The following is a 12,894-nucleotide window of genomic DNA, read 5'->3' as shown; positions in this document are numbered from 1 at the left end:
CTCCTATCCCAGTGGTCGGCAAGTTCATTAGTCAACAGAGCCAAATATCAACAGTACAACGATTGAAATTTCTTTTTTTTTTCTTTTCATTTTTCCGAAGCTGGAAACAGGGAGAGACAGACAGACTCCCGCATGCGCCCGACCGGGATCCACCCGGCACGCCCACCATGGGGCGACACTCTGCCCACCAGGGGGCGATGCTCTGCCCATCCTGGGCGTCGCCATGTTGCGACCAGAGCCACTCCAGCGCCTGAGGCAGAGGCCACAGAGCCATCCCCAGCGCCTGGGCCATCTTTGCTCCAATGGAGCCTCGGCTGCGGGAGGGGAAGAGAGAGACAGAGAGGAAAGCGCGGCGGAGGGGTGGAGAAGCAAATGGGCGCTTCTCCTGTGTGCCCTGGCCGGGAATCGAACCCGGGTCCTCCGCACGCTAGGCCGACGCTCTACCGCTGAGCCAACGGGCCAGGGCCTGAAATTTCTTTTGAGAGCCAAATTTTTTAAACTTAAACTATATAGGTAGGTACATTGTTATTAACTTAGTTAGGGTACTCTAAGCTGGCCATCGTGCCCATGTGTGGTATTTTGTGAAAGAGCCACACCCATGGGGCCAAAGAGCCGCAGTTTGCCAACCACTATCCTAGCCTAAAAACCAAACAAAAATAAACAGACGAACCTCCTTGAACCTGTGTTCTTCTCCAGCAACACTTTCCCTCTTTTCCCTTCACAGCCCAACTTCTTGAAAGCAAAATTCCCACTCACTGTGTTTTATCACTTTTTGTGGCTTTAGATGCTGACTGGAATTTAGGGCTGAGAGGTGATGATGTCTACAACTTACATAATTCAGCTAAAAATATGTATGACTGGATGGTTAGATAAAGCAAATATGGCACAATGCCAACAACAGTTGAATCTAGGTGAAGTGTGGACATATTATTGTATTACTCATTCAACTCTTCTGTATGTGTAAAATTCATAATAGGATATTAGGGAGAAATAATCTAGCTGCCTCTATGACTTTGCCAGAACTGGTCTCCCAGAGCAGGAGGAGGGGAATAGGGAGAGGAGGGGTTGACCTGCTCTCTGTCAACCAATGGTCATACATCTCTTTCCTTGCTTGGCCTCCATGGGCACTGACACTACTGATGACTTCTTTCCTCTTGAATCCACATTTTATTTCCCTCCTGCTTTTTAGTTTACTTTCTGTTACCTTAAAACACTTTCCCACTGCTTTCTGGTCACCCCTAATTCTGATGTCTTTCTGATTTAATACCTGTGCCCTGGCTGACTGTATACACCCCCCCTGAGTTAATCTTCACTTCCTTCTGTGGCCTACACACACACACACACACACACACACACACATACACAAACACATACACACCTCTTGGAGTCCAAATATAAAACTAATATCCAGCTACCAACTAGAATTGAGTGTTCTGAGTTTATAATCTCAGTGTGTCCAAAGCTGGGCTCAACACTGTTTTCCACAAATTTGCTTGGAACATGTTTATTTCTGATCACATTGCCCATCCAGCAGCAGTCACTAGTAATCTGAGCATCATCCTTGTTTTCTCCCAGGCCCTTCCTCCCAGCCCTTTCCCAATTAATCATCAGATCTGAGGCTTCTATCTCCTCGAGCCCTCAAACCCTCTGCCCCTCCCCCCTCTAGGCCGTCACCATATCCTCCCCCCAACTTCAATCCAGCACAAGTTCCAATCTCCACAATCCACCCTGGCATCCTCCTAAACTGCAAATCTGATATCAGTAGCCCCCCAAACCTTGGCATCTCCCCATCCTCATTTCCAGTCACTCCAGTGGTCTGTACAGCGATTCTGGCCACACTGTTCCTGCACCTATAAACCCTGTGACTTGGTTCTCATTCACCTCCCCACCTTCTTACAAGCTTTTCCATCTGCTTGGCACATCCCTCACCCGCCCCCCCCCCACCCAGGGCCAGGGACCAGCTTCTCTCACCCTTCCCACTGTCCCCACTACACTGAAATGTCTCTGGCAGATTCTTCTGTGCTTCCCTCAGCAACTTGAAGACAAGGGCTGTCTCATGTTCATGGCTGTATTCAGTGACTAGAACAAGACTACACAGCTTAGGCCCATACTTAGGTACCTAAGTATCCTTGTTTCTAGAAATTACAAATAAATGAATGAACGAAGAAATAAGGTAGGGCCCTGGCCGGTTGGCTCAGCGGTAGAGCGTCGGCCTAGCGTGTGGAGGACCCAGGTTCGATTCCCGGCCAGGGCACATAGGAGAAGCGCTCATTTGCTTCTCCACCCCTCCGCCGCGCTTTCCTCTCTGTCTCTCTCTTCCCCTCCCGCAGCCAAGGCTCCATTGAAGCAAAGATGGCCCGGGCGCTGGGCATGGCTCTGTGGCCTCTGCCTCAGGCGCTAGAGTGGCTCTGGTCGCAATATGGCGACGCCCAGGATGGGCAGAGCATCACCCCCTGGGGGGCAGAGTGTCGCCCCATGGTGGGCGTGCCGGGTGGATCCCGGTCGGGCGCATGCGGGAGTCTGTCTGACTGTCTCTCCCTGTTTCCAGCTTCAGAAAAATGAAAAAAAAAAAAAGAAAAAGAAATAAGGTAGGGAGGGGCAGGGGGGAGTTAAGGTGGGGTTGAACTACAGGAGCAATGTATCAGCTGACAGATGGGGATGAGAAGTAGGGACCAGAATGAGGGAAAATGGATCTGCAGGAGGAGCCAGGCCAGGGCGGCTCAGAATCAACATCCCAGGTCGGCTTTTCTCGCCAACTCTGAGCCCTCCCCATGTTCTTTTGGAATCAATGCTCCAAGAGGGAAAAAGGCGGGGAACCTGTAATCCAAATAACAAACAAAGAAATCCCTGGGGTGAGAGGGTCGGTCCTCCTAGAACAGAGGGGATGGCCCATCATCCACAGCCTCCAACCCCCTTCTAGGGCCCCAGGCCCGCCCTCGGTGGGGAGCTGCTGTGGGGACCCGGCCTGCGGGCGGGCCGGGCACTGTCCATGGTGCCGGCGCACGTCTGCAAGGCTGAGCGCAGGCGCGGGACCCAGGGAGGCCCCAACCCCTGCCAGCTCTGTGGTCCTCTTCCTCACCGCTTGTAGTCAGAGGAGAAGATGCCGCCGCTGGCCGGGTCGTGGCCATACTCGGGCTCCCCAGGGCCCGCGGAGCCACTCTTGTCCTCACTGTAGGCGGGGGCGGTCGACATGGGACGGCTGTGGTGCGGCGGTGGCCGAGGAAAGGAGCGCCAGCGGCAGGGAGATCGGCGGCGCGGGGAACGGGGCGCTGCGCTCTGCAGAGGCCCGGGTCTGCGGAGGCGCAGGCAGCGCGCAGATTTATCAATCAGGGCTGCGCGCCGAGGTTCTTAAAGGCACCGGTGCCCAGTCGCGGGGGGCGTGTCATGGCGGGTCTGCCCCGCCCTAACCTCGCAAGTCCACCCACCAGGTGAGGATGGTGCCTGCCCTAGGGGGATGCACCTCCAGGTCTGCGGTTGGGTGGAGACTAATGAATTGAGGATGGGACAGCTTTCCTGGGGGATGCAGGATGTCTTCCCCTGCCCTCTACACTCCTCCCCGACCTGACACCGGGAAACTGCCCTTAGGGGCTGCGCTGATCCCAGACACAAGTGCGACAGTCACCCACTTAGTGCAAGGAACGAGGACTGAAGAGAAAACTGAGCCCAAAGGAGGAGTCCTAGATCACTGCTCCGGAGACTGACCCCAGAGACCAAAGACGTTTCCTCTCCCCCGCGCACCTTTCCTACAAGATCTGGATCCCACTGACTAGTTCTGGTTTTTCACTAGGAAGCCAAGGAACCTCCTGGAAGTTAGGGAATTTAATGAAGGCTGGTCCAAGAGGGCCACGGGCAGAGACGGGGACAAATAGAGGGGCAGTGAATCCCGACTTCACCTTTGGAAAATACCTAGTTTCCTGACCATTTCTAAAGCCTCCATGCACACCCTGGAGGAGGGCCCAAGTTCAGCCTAGTTCATGGTCAACTCCATGTCCACTGACACCTAGGAAGGAAGGGAAAGAAGAGAGAGTCCGGTGTGATCAAAGGAAGCCCCCGGCTCAGTTCCCAAGGTCCAAGGCACCTCAAGGAAAGATGAGCTAGATCTAGAAAGTGACCAGGGGAGCGGGAGGGATGGGACCTGGGTGGGCCTAAGTTTGTGGCATCAGGTTCGATAGCTAGGGTCTCTTGGCTGTGCTTGGGGAAGGAGGTCAGGAGGGCTGGGCTTGGAGAACAAGGCTAAGTCTTAACCTATAGATTAGGACGCTCTGTCTCCAGGGCCAGAACTGGTGGGCCTGGGTGGAAATGGGCAGGCCCAGACAGGTGGAGCTGGGCTCCATAGGTAAGTTCCCTCAGGGGAACAGCAGTGGGATTGACCAGGACCCATGAATGGCTGGCAGGCTGGAGCAGAGATGTGGCCAGGACCTATGAGCAGGGGCTCTCGTGGAGTGGGCCCAGTGGGTTTCAGAGTGGAACTGCTATGAGTAGGCAGGCCTACTTTGCTTCTGGAGGCTTTGGCTCTGACAGAATAAAGCTGGCCTTGAGATTTAGGCAAGTAGGCTGCATAGGTACAAGGGTGTGAATTTGCAAGAACATATGGCAAGCTGCAGTTAATGGGCTCCAGGGGCAGGTGAGTTCCTGTGTGGGAAGCTAGGAAAGGCTCACCAAGCTAATGGGATCTATTTGCAGGGGGTCCAGGCTGGACCCCAGGCTGGGAAGGTACCGCATGAAACGCACACAGTTGCTGCATGGAGGGTGATAGGGAGGCGGGTCTGCATCCATGGTTTCGCGAATGCAGCACTTCAATATGGCACAGTCCACATTGTTATGTCTATGTAGCAAATGCCACAGCTAACAGGAATGGCAGCAAAGGGCACTGCCCTTTTGAGTAAAATGCCTGTGCAGGACCCCAGAATGTGCAGCCAGTGGCCACCAAGATTTTTGCCTGAGGGGATCGCCAGATGGGTATGGATCACAGCCTGGCTTAGGTCCTGTGACCCCAGTCCCGTGATCTTGCACTCCCTCCTCCCAGGACCCAGAGGTCCTGAGCTCCAGAACCTGGTACCTAAGCACCTATCTTCTGAGACTTGTGGCCCCAGCTCAGGTTCACAGTCTTCCTTCCCTTGTGGTCCACCCACTAGTGGAGCAGGACTTGGATGGGCAGCTTCTTTGCAGACTAGAGCTTCTATTTTAGCCAGAAACGCTTACCCTCCAAGAGGATGTCTCTCCGTGGTGGCAGCACACACCCACATGGGCCCCGCACCAGCTTCTGGTGGGAAGCATCAGCCTGAACAGGAAGAGGTTTCCAGGCTCAGGCTCACTGCCTTCCAATTCCACAGCCTCCATGTGCTGACTCAGGAAAGCCTCAGAGAAGAAGAAATGAACGGTTGTGATCGACTCAGTCACTGCCTGTGAGAAAGGGACCAGATGGAGAAGCCAGCTCCTCACACTGGGCATTGGGTCACATGGTCTTCCCAGGGCTCAGGGTGACCTGGCTTGGGGATAGGCCCAAGGTCAATGACTTCACTACCCCACACCTGCCTCCCAGTGCTGAGGAACTGTAGAGACCAAGACATCACAGATAAATCCTGCCCTGAGCCACCCGAGAACCCATTTCCAGCAACTGGGACCTCCTCCTCATCCAAGTTTTCTTTTCATATCAAATTCCAGCTACTCCATTCTCCTCCCCTCCCTTTCTCTAAGATGTTGTTCCCCAACCATCTCCCATCTTGCTACTCCCTGAAGGCGACACCATAGACAGTGTTAGTTGGTACCTAGGTTGAGCAGAAGTCCTGAAGAAACAGAAACCACAGTGAGATCTGGACCCAGGACAGACTCTCCTCCCAGATGTGAGTAGACAAAGACCCATCCAACAATCTCAGCAACAAACATCTCATTTTCCCAGACTGAGACTCTGGAAGACTCAGGTGACCAACTCACCCTAGTTTGCCCGGGACTTTCTAGGTTTTAAAATAGAAGGTCCTACATCCTGGGAACCCAGGAAAACCTGGAGGTAAATCACCCTGGGCTCGGGTTTCCCCACTTCCATCTCCCTTGACCTCAGGAGACCACAGGGAGGACGCAGTCATGTGCAGTCCTTTGGCCATGCTCTTCTGCAACCCACCAGGAAGGAAGGGCACCTTGGTTCCTGGTTCCTGCTTCCCTCTCCCGCAAGGGGTCACAGTCAGAGCTGTGGAAGAGGATGAGCTGTCCCAGCCCCTGTGTGAGTAGCAGGTGCCCTACCTGGGGAGAAGCCAAGCTGAGGACTTCTGCTCCAGTTACCTGGGATACGGAGCTCATCTAGGGAGGAAAAAAAAAAACAGTTGTTACTACCCAGCTGCTCAGGAATGAGGGTCCAGGCTGCCACCCTCCTGCCTCTCCCCTCAGGCTGTGTACTCTGCTGTGGGGCTGTCTGTGTGAGATGCAGGGCGTGCAGGTTGTGCGCCCATGAGTCTGTGCCGCTATATTGGACACGGGACTAGCAGACCTAGTCCCGGCTGAGCCATTAAAAAAAAAATTCCATTGGCCCTGACCGGTTGGCTCAGCGGTAGAGCATCGGCCTGGCGTGCGGGGGACCCGGGTACGATTCCCGGCCAGGGCACATACGAGAAGCGCCCATTTGCTTCTCCACCCCCACCCCCTCCTTCCTCTCTGTCTCTCTCTTCCCCTCCCGCAGCCAAGGCTCCATTGGAGCAAAGATGGCCCGGGCGCTGGGGATGGCTCCTTGGCCGCTGCTCCAGGCGCTGGAGTGGCTACGGTTGCGCCAGAGCGACGCCCCAGAGGGGCATAGCATCGCCCCCTGGTGGGCGTGCCGGGTGGATCCCGGTCGGGCGCATGCGGGAGTCTGTCTGACTGTCTCTCCCCGTTTCCAGCTTCAGAAAAAAAAAAAAAAATTCCATTTATTGATTTTCATAGACAGGGGAGGGGAGAGTCAGAGAAACACCAATCTGCTGCTACACTCACCTATGCATTCACTGGTTGACTTCTGTATGTGCCCTGACTGGGGGTTGAACCTAAAACCTTGGCATATCAGGATGACTCTCTAAGCAACTGAGCTCCCCAGCCAGGGCCCACTTTCTATATAGGACATCAAGTAGGCCACTTGTTCTCTCTGGGCCTCAACTTCCTCATGTGGGAACTGGGAACAACCACGTTGAAAGGCTGCACACCACAGGACCATTGGGAGGCACCCAAAGCTCTTTGTGAGCTGGACAGGGAAAGCGGGCAGGTTTGTTTATCTTTGGTTTGATTCTGAATGTGCAGAGTTGGGCATTGGCGTGGGGGGAAGGACGGAGTGAAGGCATCTTTCTCAGATCAGAGAAGAACAATGGGCCCTTAGAGGCTGGCTGCCACCCTGTGACCCCTGCCCCAGAACTCTTGGGGAATCACCCAGCTGGAAAAGCCCCTGGCTCTCCCTTTGAAAACTATGACATACTCCCTAATTTAAGGAACTTAGTATAATTTTAAATACCAACATCTGATTTACATAATTCAAAAAAATCCCTACATACCAATCTCACTTATATATAATAAACACAAACATTCTCTTTTTTTTTTTGTATTTTTCTGAAGCTGGAAACGGGGAGGCAGTTAGACTCCCGCATGCGCCCGATCGGGATCCACCCGGCACGCCCACCAGGGGGCGATGCTCTGCCCATCCGGGGCATCGCTCTGTTGAGACCAGAGCCACTCTAGCGCCTGGGGCAGAGGCCAAGGAGCCATCCCCAGCGCCAGGGCCATCTTTTGCTCCAATGGAGCCTCGGCTGCAGAGGGGAAGAGAGAGACAGAGAGGAAGGAGAGGGGGAGGGGTGGAGAAGCAGATGGGTGCTTCTCCTGTGTGCCCTGGCCAGGAATAACACAAACATTCTAAATAAAATATCAATAAATGGCACTCGAGTGTATCAAAAGAATAATAATACTATGACCCAATAGTTATTAGTAAATGCTATCAGTGTTTTAATAGGCACCATATCAAAACTTTTTATTAATCTGTGATAAAGTGCTATCTTTAAAACACTGGATTTTCCCATCCTGGGACAGAAATCTACGTTTACTTGAGTTTTTGATGTCTTGATAATATTTCATATTTCCCAAAAAAGTACTGTACATCTTTTGTTCAGTATATTCATTTCTGCCTTTTATCAAGTTGCTATTTATTCCCATTTTGCTGTTTTTCTTTTAAATTAGATACTGAACTTCTTCAGAAAACATTTTATCAGTTGAAATGACCATCTAGTTTTAAAATCTCTAAACTACTAATACAATGATTAACTTGAACAGATGTTCTAATGTTAAATCATTGCTGGGATCAATGCTTTCTTGTTACAGCTAGAATGCATGGTTGAATTTAATCTTATTTTAGAGCTTTGTATCTATGGGAGTTTTGTGTCTAGTTCTTTTCTTGTGCTATTTTTGTTAGATTTTGGTATTAAGGGGATGTTAACGTTATAAAACAAGTTGAACTTATCCCTCCACCCTACGCTATCACTATATATGGTACAGCTTCCATGACAGAAAAATTGATGTCAAAATTATGTGGCTTGATGGCCAAATTTTAGGAATAAAGGACAGGACAGCATGAGCAGAGACACCATAGGCCTTAAGATTTCTTAAACTGGAATACATAACACAAGGTAGGTTTGGCTCAAGCTTCTAATTAATTTTTAAAGCACAACTTCACTGCTTAATGATTTACTCCTCATTTTATGGAGCCTAGACTCCAAGTTTTTAACACTCTAGATTTTTTCTGCTTTAATTTTCAACCTGTGCTTCTTTGTCTTTGATGTTTGTCTGCCTACCTGCCTATCAAGGGAATATTCCAAATGTCCATGAGAACTTCTTAGATCCAATTGAATTACATTTCTGCCACGGACCAGCGGGGCTCCTAATAATGGTGCAGAATTAAGGAAACACACTTATCAAAACAAAAACCATGGGACCAGGAGGACTCTTCAACATGCCTGGCAGTATCCGAGTGCCCCATAGCCCCAGTTCGCTTTATTATATAGCCATATGCAAATCAAGGACCCTGATACAAAGTTGCACATCCAAGGCTAAGACAGGCACTCTCCCAAGGCATAAAACAGGAACATTCCCAAGGCATAAAACAGGATGCATTAGTGAAATCTACCAAGATCGGAAAACAAAGAATCAGAGGGAGGGCATGTATATTGCTTCCAGCAACCCAAGGAAGCAAGTGGAGTGGGTGCAAATACTCAGCATCATAGCCAATATGGAGGTGAAGGGGGGAGAATTTAGTCTTTTGCTAAGCTTGGAATCTAACAATGGCTTTTTGCCATTTACGGTCCACAACACATTTCAATTCACTTTACACTACAATTATTTGTCAGTTGTTGTCTTGCTTATTTCTTAAACTCTTTTTTTTTTTAATTTTCTTTTCTTTTTTTAATAGAGATTTTTTAATGATTTTATTTATTCATTATAGAGAGGGGAGAGAGAAAGAGAAGGGGGGAGGAGCTGAAAGCATCAACTCCCATATGTGCCTTGACCAGGCAAGCCCAGGGTTTTGAACCAGCAACCTCAGCGTTTCCAGGTTGATGCTTTATCCACTGCGCCACCACAGGTCAGGCTTATTTCTTAAACTCTTAACAGCTGTACTGGGTCGGGCAGTGTCACCCCACCCCAAATTCCTGTCCTTCTCCAAACAGCAGAATGTGACTTTACCTGGAAATAGGGTCATTGCAGATGTAATTAGTTAAGACCAGGTAATACTGGGGGTCGAATGGGCCCGTGATCCAAGAGAACCAGTGTCCTCTTTAAGGACGGAAACACAAGAGTGATAGAACAGAGTTGAGACTTGGGTGAAGTAGCTGCAAGCCAAAGAACGCCAACGATTGCTGGACACCACTGGAAAATAGGAAGGCAAGGAAGGGATTTACCCAGTTTCAAAGGAAGCACGATCCTGCTCACCCTTTCTTTTCGAATTTCTAGCCTCAAGACCTGTGAGAGGACAAATAGGCCACCCGGCTTGTGGGAGTCCGTTATGGCAGCTTTAGGGAACTAAAACATGGACTCTAATTTCTATTTGCGTTCCCAGACCCACATGGAGCGGAGGGCTATGCAGGCACTCGGTCCCTTCCTCGGTAAACAAATGAGTGAGCCGCCAGCAGGAGTCCAGAACAGCCCGGTGCTCAGGGGCGCCTGCTGATAGGATGCGCAGCCAATGTCAGTAAGTGGTAGCCACTCTTACCGCAAGATGTGGGGCTACAGAGATAAATAATAGGCGGAGAGAATCTAAATACAAGTGGCAGGCGGAGCAAAGAAAGAAACAAGGGCAGTGGAGGGGAGGTCGCTCGAGAGGAGGGAGCTTTTGAGGCGATGGAGTCTCCAAGCCGCTCTCCTTGGCCCCGCTGAAAGGATCGCGGCTCTCTCTTCAGTCCTCACATCCAGCAGCAATTACCTCCTGTCCACTGGTCCCTACACTCGAACCCCATGGGTCCACTGGATCGCCTCAGAGGGAGCGCGGTCGCGTCACCGGTTCTGAGCCGGCGCGTGACGCAGTCCCCTACGTCACGCTGTTTGCAGAGGCGGGACTTCCTCCCACGCCCCGGAAATTGGAAAGGGTTCTTTTTCGCCGGAAAGAGTACTTGCAGTGGAGATCAGACACTGGACTGCCTACTGTGACTGTGAGGCCGATCTCGAGCCATTTGGTGGGGCGGGTGACAGCAGCGTCCTACTAGACAGGCAGGCTGGCGGGTCGGGTTTTAGGGGATGGGGTCGGGTTTAGGGGAGGGGCCTGCGTATCTGTCAAGGAGTCGGCGCCACCAGCGATTTAGGTCTCATCCTAACTCGTGCTCAGCTTTCTCGACCTTGTCTGGAAAACGAGCACGGAGCAGTGGTGAGGATAGACGTAGAAGGGAAAAATACACGGAGTAAAGTTTAATTTTAAAAGTTCAGTAAATGAGCCTGACCGGGCGGTGGTGCAGTGGATAGAGCGTCAGACTGGGATGCGGAAGACCCAGGTTCGAGACCCCGAGGTCGCCAGCTTGAGCGAGGGCTCATCTGGTTTGAGCAAAAGCTCACCAGCTTGGGCCCAAGGTCACTGGCTCCAGCAAGGGGTTACTCGGTCTACTGAAGGTCCCCGGTCAAGGCATATGAGAAAGCAATCAATGAACAATTAAGGTGTTGCAATGCGCAACGAAAAACTAATGATTGATGCTTCTCATCTCTCCGATCCTGTCTGTCTGTCCCTGTCTATCCCTCTCTCTGACTCTCTGTCTCTGTAAAAAAAAAAAAAAAAAAAAAAAAAAGTTCAGTAAATGAGCTTTATATCGGTGATATCCTATGTCGGGTGGGATGTAACGTGAGGGAACCCAAGAACCCAGATATTCTGAATCGGTGACTCCTCGAGGCATCAGCGTCTGTTGCATTAGTTTGGAAACACACACTGTTGTTAATGTTGAAGCTTCTTGAATCTTTGAGCAAAGAAAGTTATTTGGTGTCAGAGGCATGAAGAGCCACTTGCCATCCGCTTTGGTTCAGTTTAAACTGAAACATTGTGAAGAGTAGACAGGCTGGCAGTCACACAGCTTGTTAGTGAGAGCCGGAACTAGAAGCGTGATGTCTCCACTTCCCGCCTAGAATTCTTTTTTCCACAGCATACTGTTTCTTTGGATTGCTCACAATTCACCCTTTGCGGGGATTGAGGAGTGAAGACGATGGTGATTTACCGGTGTAGCTCACGTGACTCTGTCAAAGGCAAAGTCAGCGTATGTGAGGTGTTAGAATGTTATTTATCTACATTTTAGATACTCTGGATGGAAACAAGTGATGTCACTTCTTTCCTCTATCCAGCAACATATGTGGAGTAACAGAATGTGAAGATGGAACTTTGATTAACTGTTACATACCTTTACACAGAAGAACCTGGGTTCCTAGATATGTGCTTATCCTGGAAGACGAGCTCTTTATTATCTGAGCACTTACTGTGAATATTTGCTGTAACAACCTGTAGAAACAGTTACCCAGAAACACCATCTGAATCAGAAACCACCTATCAAGAGCTTGTACATTCCTCCCAAGCCCAGTTAGGCTGCTGTGGAATACACTGCAGTTCTTGCCTGTCTTAAGTAATGCTGCATTTGGTGCTTATGCATTTATTTATTTTTTTTTTTTATTTTTTATTTTTTCATTTTTCTGAAGCTGGAAACAGGGAGAGACAGACCGACTCCCGCATGCGCCCGACCAGGATCCACCCGGCACGCCCACCAGGGGCGACGCTCTGCCCACCAGGGGGCGATGCTCTGCCCATCCTGGGTGTCGCCATGTTGCGACCAGAGCCACTCTAGCGCCTGGGGCAGAGGCCACAGAGCCATCCCCAGCGCCCGGGGTGCCCGGGCCATCTTTGCTCCAATGGAGCCTCGGCTGCGGGAGGGGAAGAGAGACAGAGAGGAAAGCGCGGCGGAGGGGTGGAGAAGCAAATGGGCGCTTCTCCTGTGTGCCCTGGCCGGGAATCGAACCCGGGTCCTCCGCACGCTAGGCCGATGCTCTACCGCTGAGCCAACCGGCCAGGGCTATTTATTTATTTATTTTAAATTTCTCTGAAGCTGGAAACGGGGAGAGACAGTCAGACAGACTCCCGCATGCGCCCGACCGGGATCCACCCGGCACGCCCACCAGGGGCGAGGCTCTGCCCACCAGGGGGGGGATGCTCTGCCCTGCCCCTCTGGGGCGTCGCTCAGCCGCGACCAGAGCCACTCTAGCACCTGGGGCAGAGGCCAAGGAGCCATCCCCAGCGCCCGGGCCATCTTTGCTCCAATGGAGCCTTGGCTGCGGGAGGGGAAGAGAGAGACAGAGAGGAAGGAGGGGGAGGGGGTGGAGAAGCAAATGGGCGCTTCTCCTATGTGCCCTGGCCGGGAATCGAACCCGGGTCCCCCGCAC

General features: G+C 51.4%; 1 protein-coding gene across 2 annotated transcripts in view; it reads right to left on the bottom strand.

Moving 5' to 3' along the window:
- Positions 1-10,503, bottom strand: part of AP3B2 (adaptor related protein complex 3 subunit beta 2) — a 40,598-nt gene extending 30,095 nt beyond the window's left edge. The window contains exons 1-6 of one of the 2 annotated variants that reach the window (XM_066239358.1): positions 10,415-10,491; positions 8,793-8,878; positions 6,238-6,294; positions 5,203-5,358; positions 3,894-4,000; positions 3,080-3,292 (exon numbers count right to left, since the gene is read on the bottom strand). In XM_066239358.1, the coding sequence (XP_066095455.1) occupies positions 3,080-3,292; positions 3,894-3,937 (257 nt within the window). In that variant the 5' untranslated portion in view covers positions 3,938-4,000; positions 5,203-5,358; positions 6,238-6,294; positions 8,793-8,878; positions 10,415-10,491. Of the gene's footprint in view, positions 1-3,079; positions 3,293-3,738; positions 4,001-5,202; positions 5,359-6,237; positions 6,295-8,792; positions 8,879-10,414 lie in introns of both variants that reach the window. The other variant, XM_066239359.1, reaches the window with a different exon arrangement.
- Positions 10,504-12,894: the final 2,391 nt, after the last annotated feature.

The sequence above is a fragment of the Saccopteryx bilineata genome, chromosome 7, assembly GCF_036850765.1.
Source record: "Saccopteryx bilineata isolate mSacBil1 chromosome 7, mSacBil1_pri_phased_curated, whole genome shotgun sequence".
NCBI lineage: Eukaryota > Metazoa > Chordata > Mammalia > Chiroptera > Emballonuridae > Saccopteryx > Saccopteryx bilineata.
This window is presented reverse-complemented; position numbering and strand designations above follow the sequence as displayed.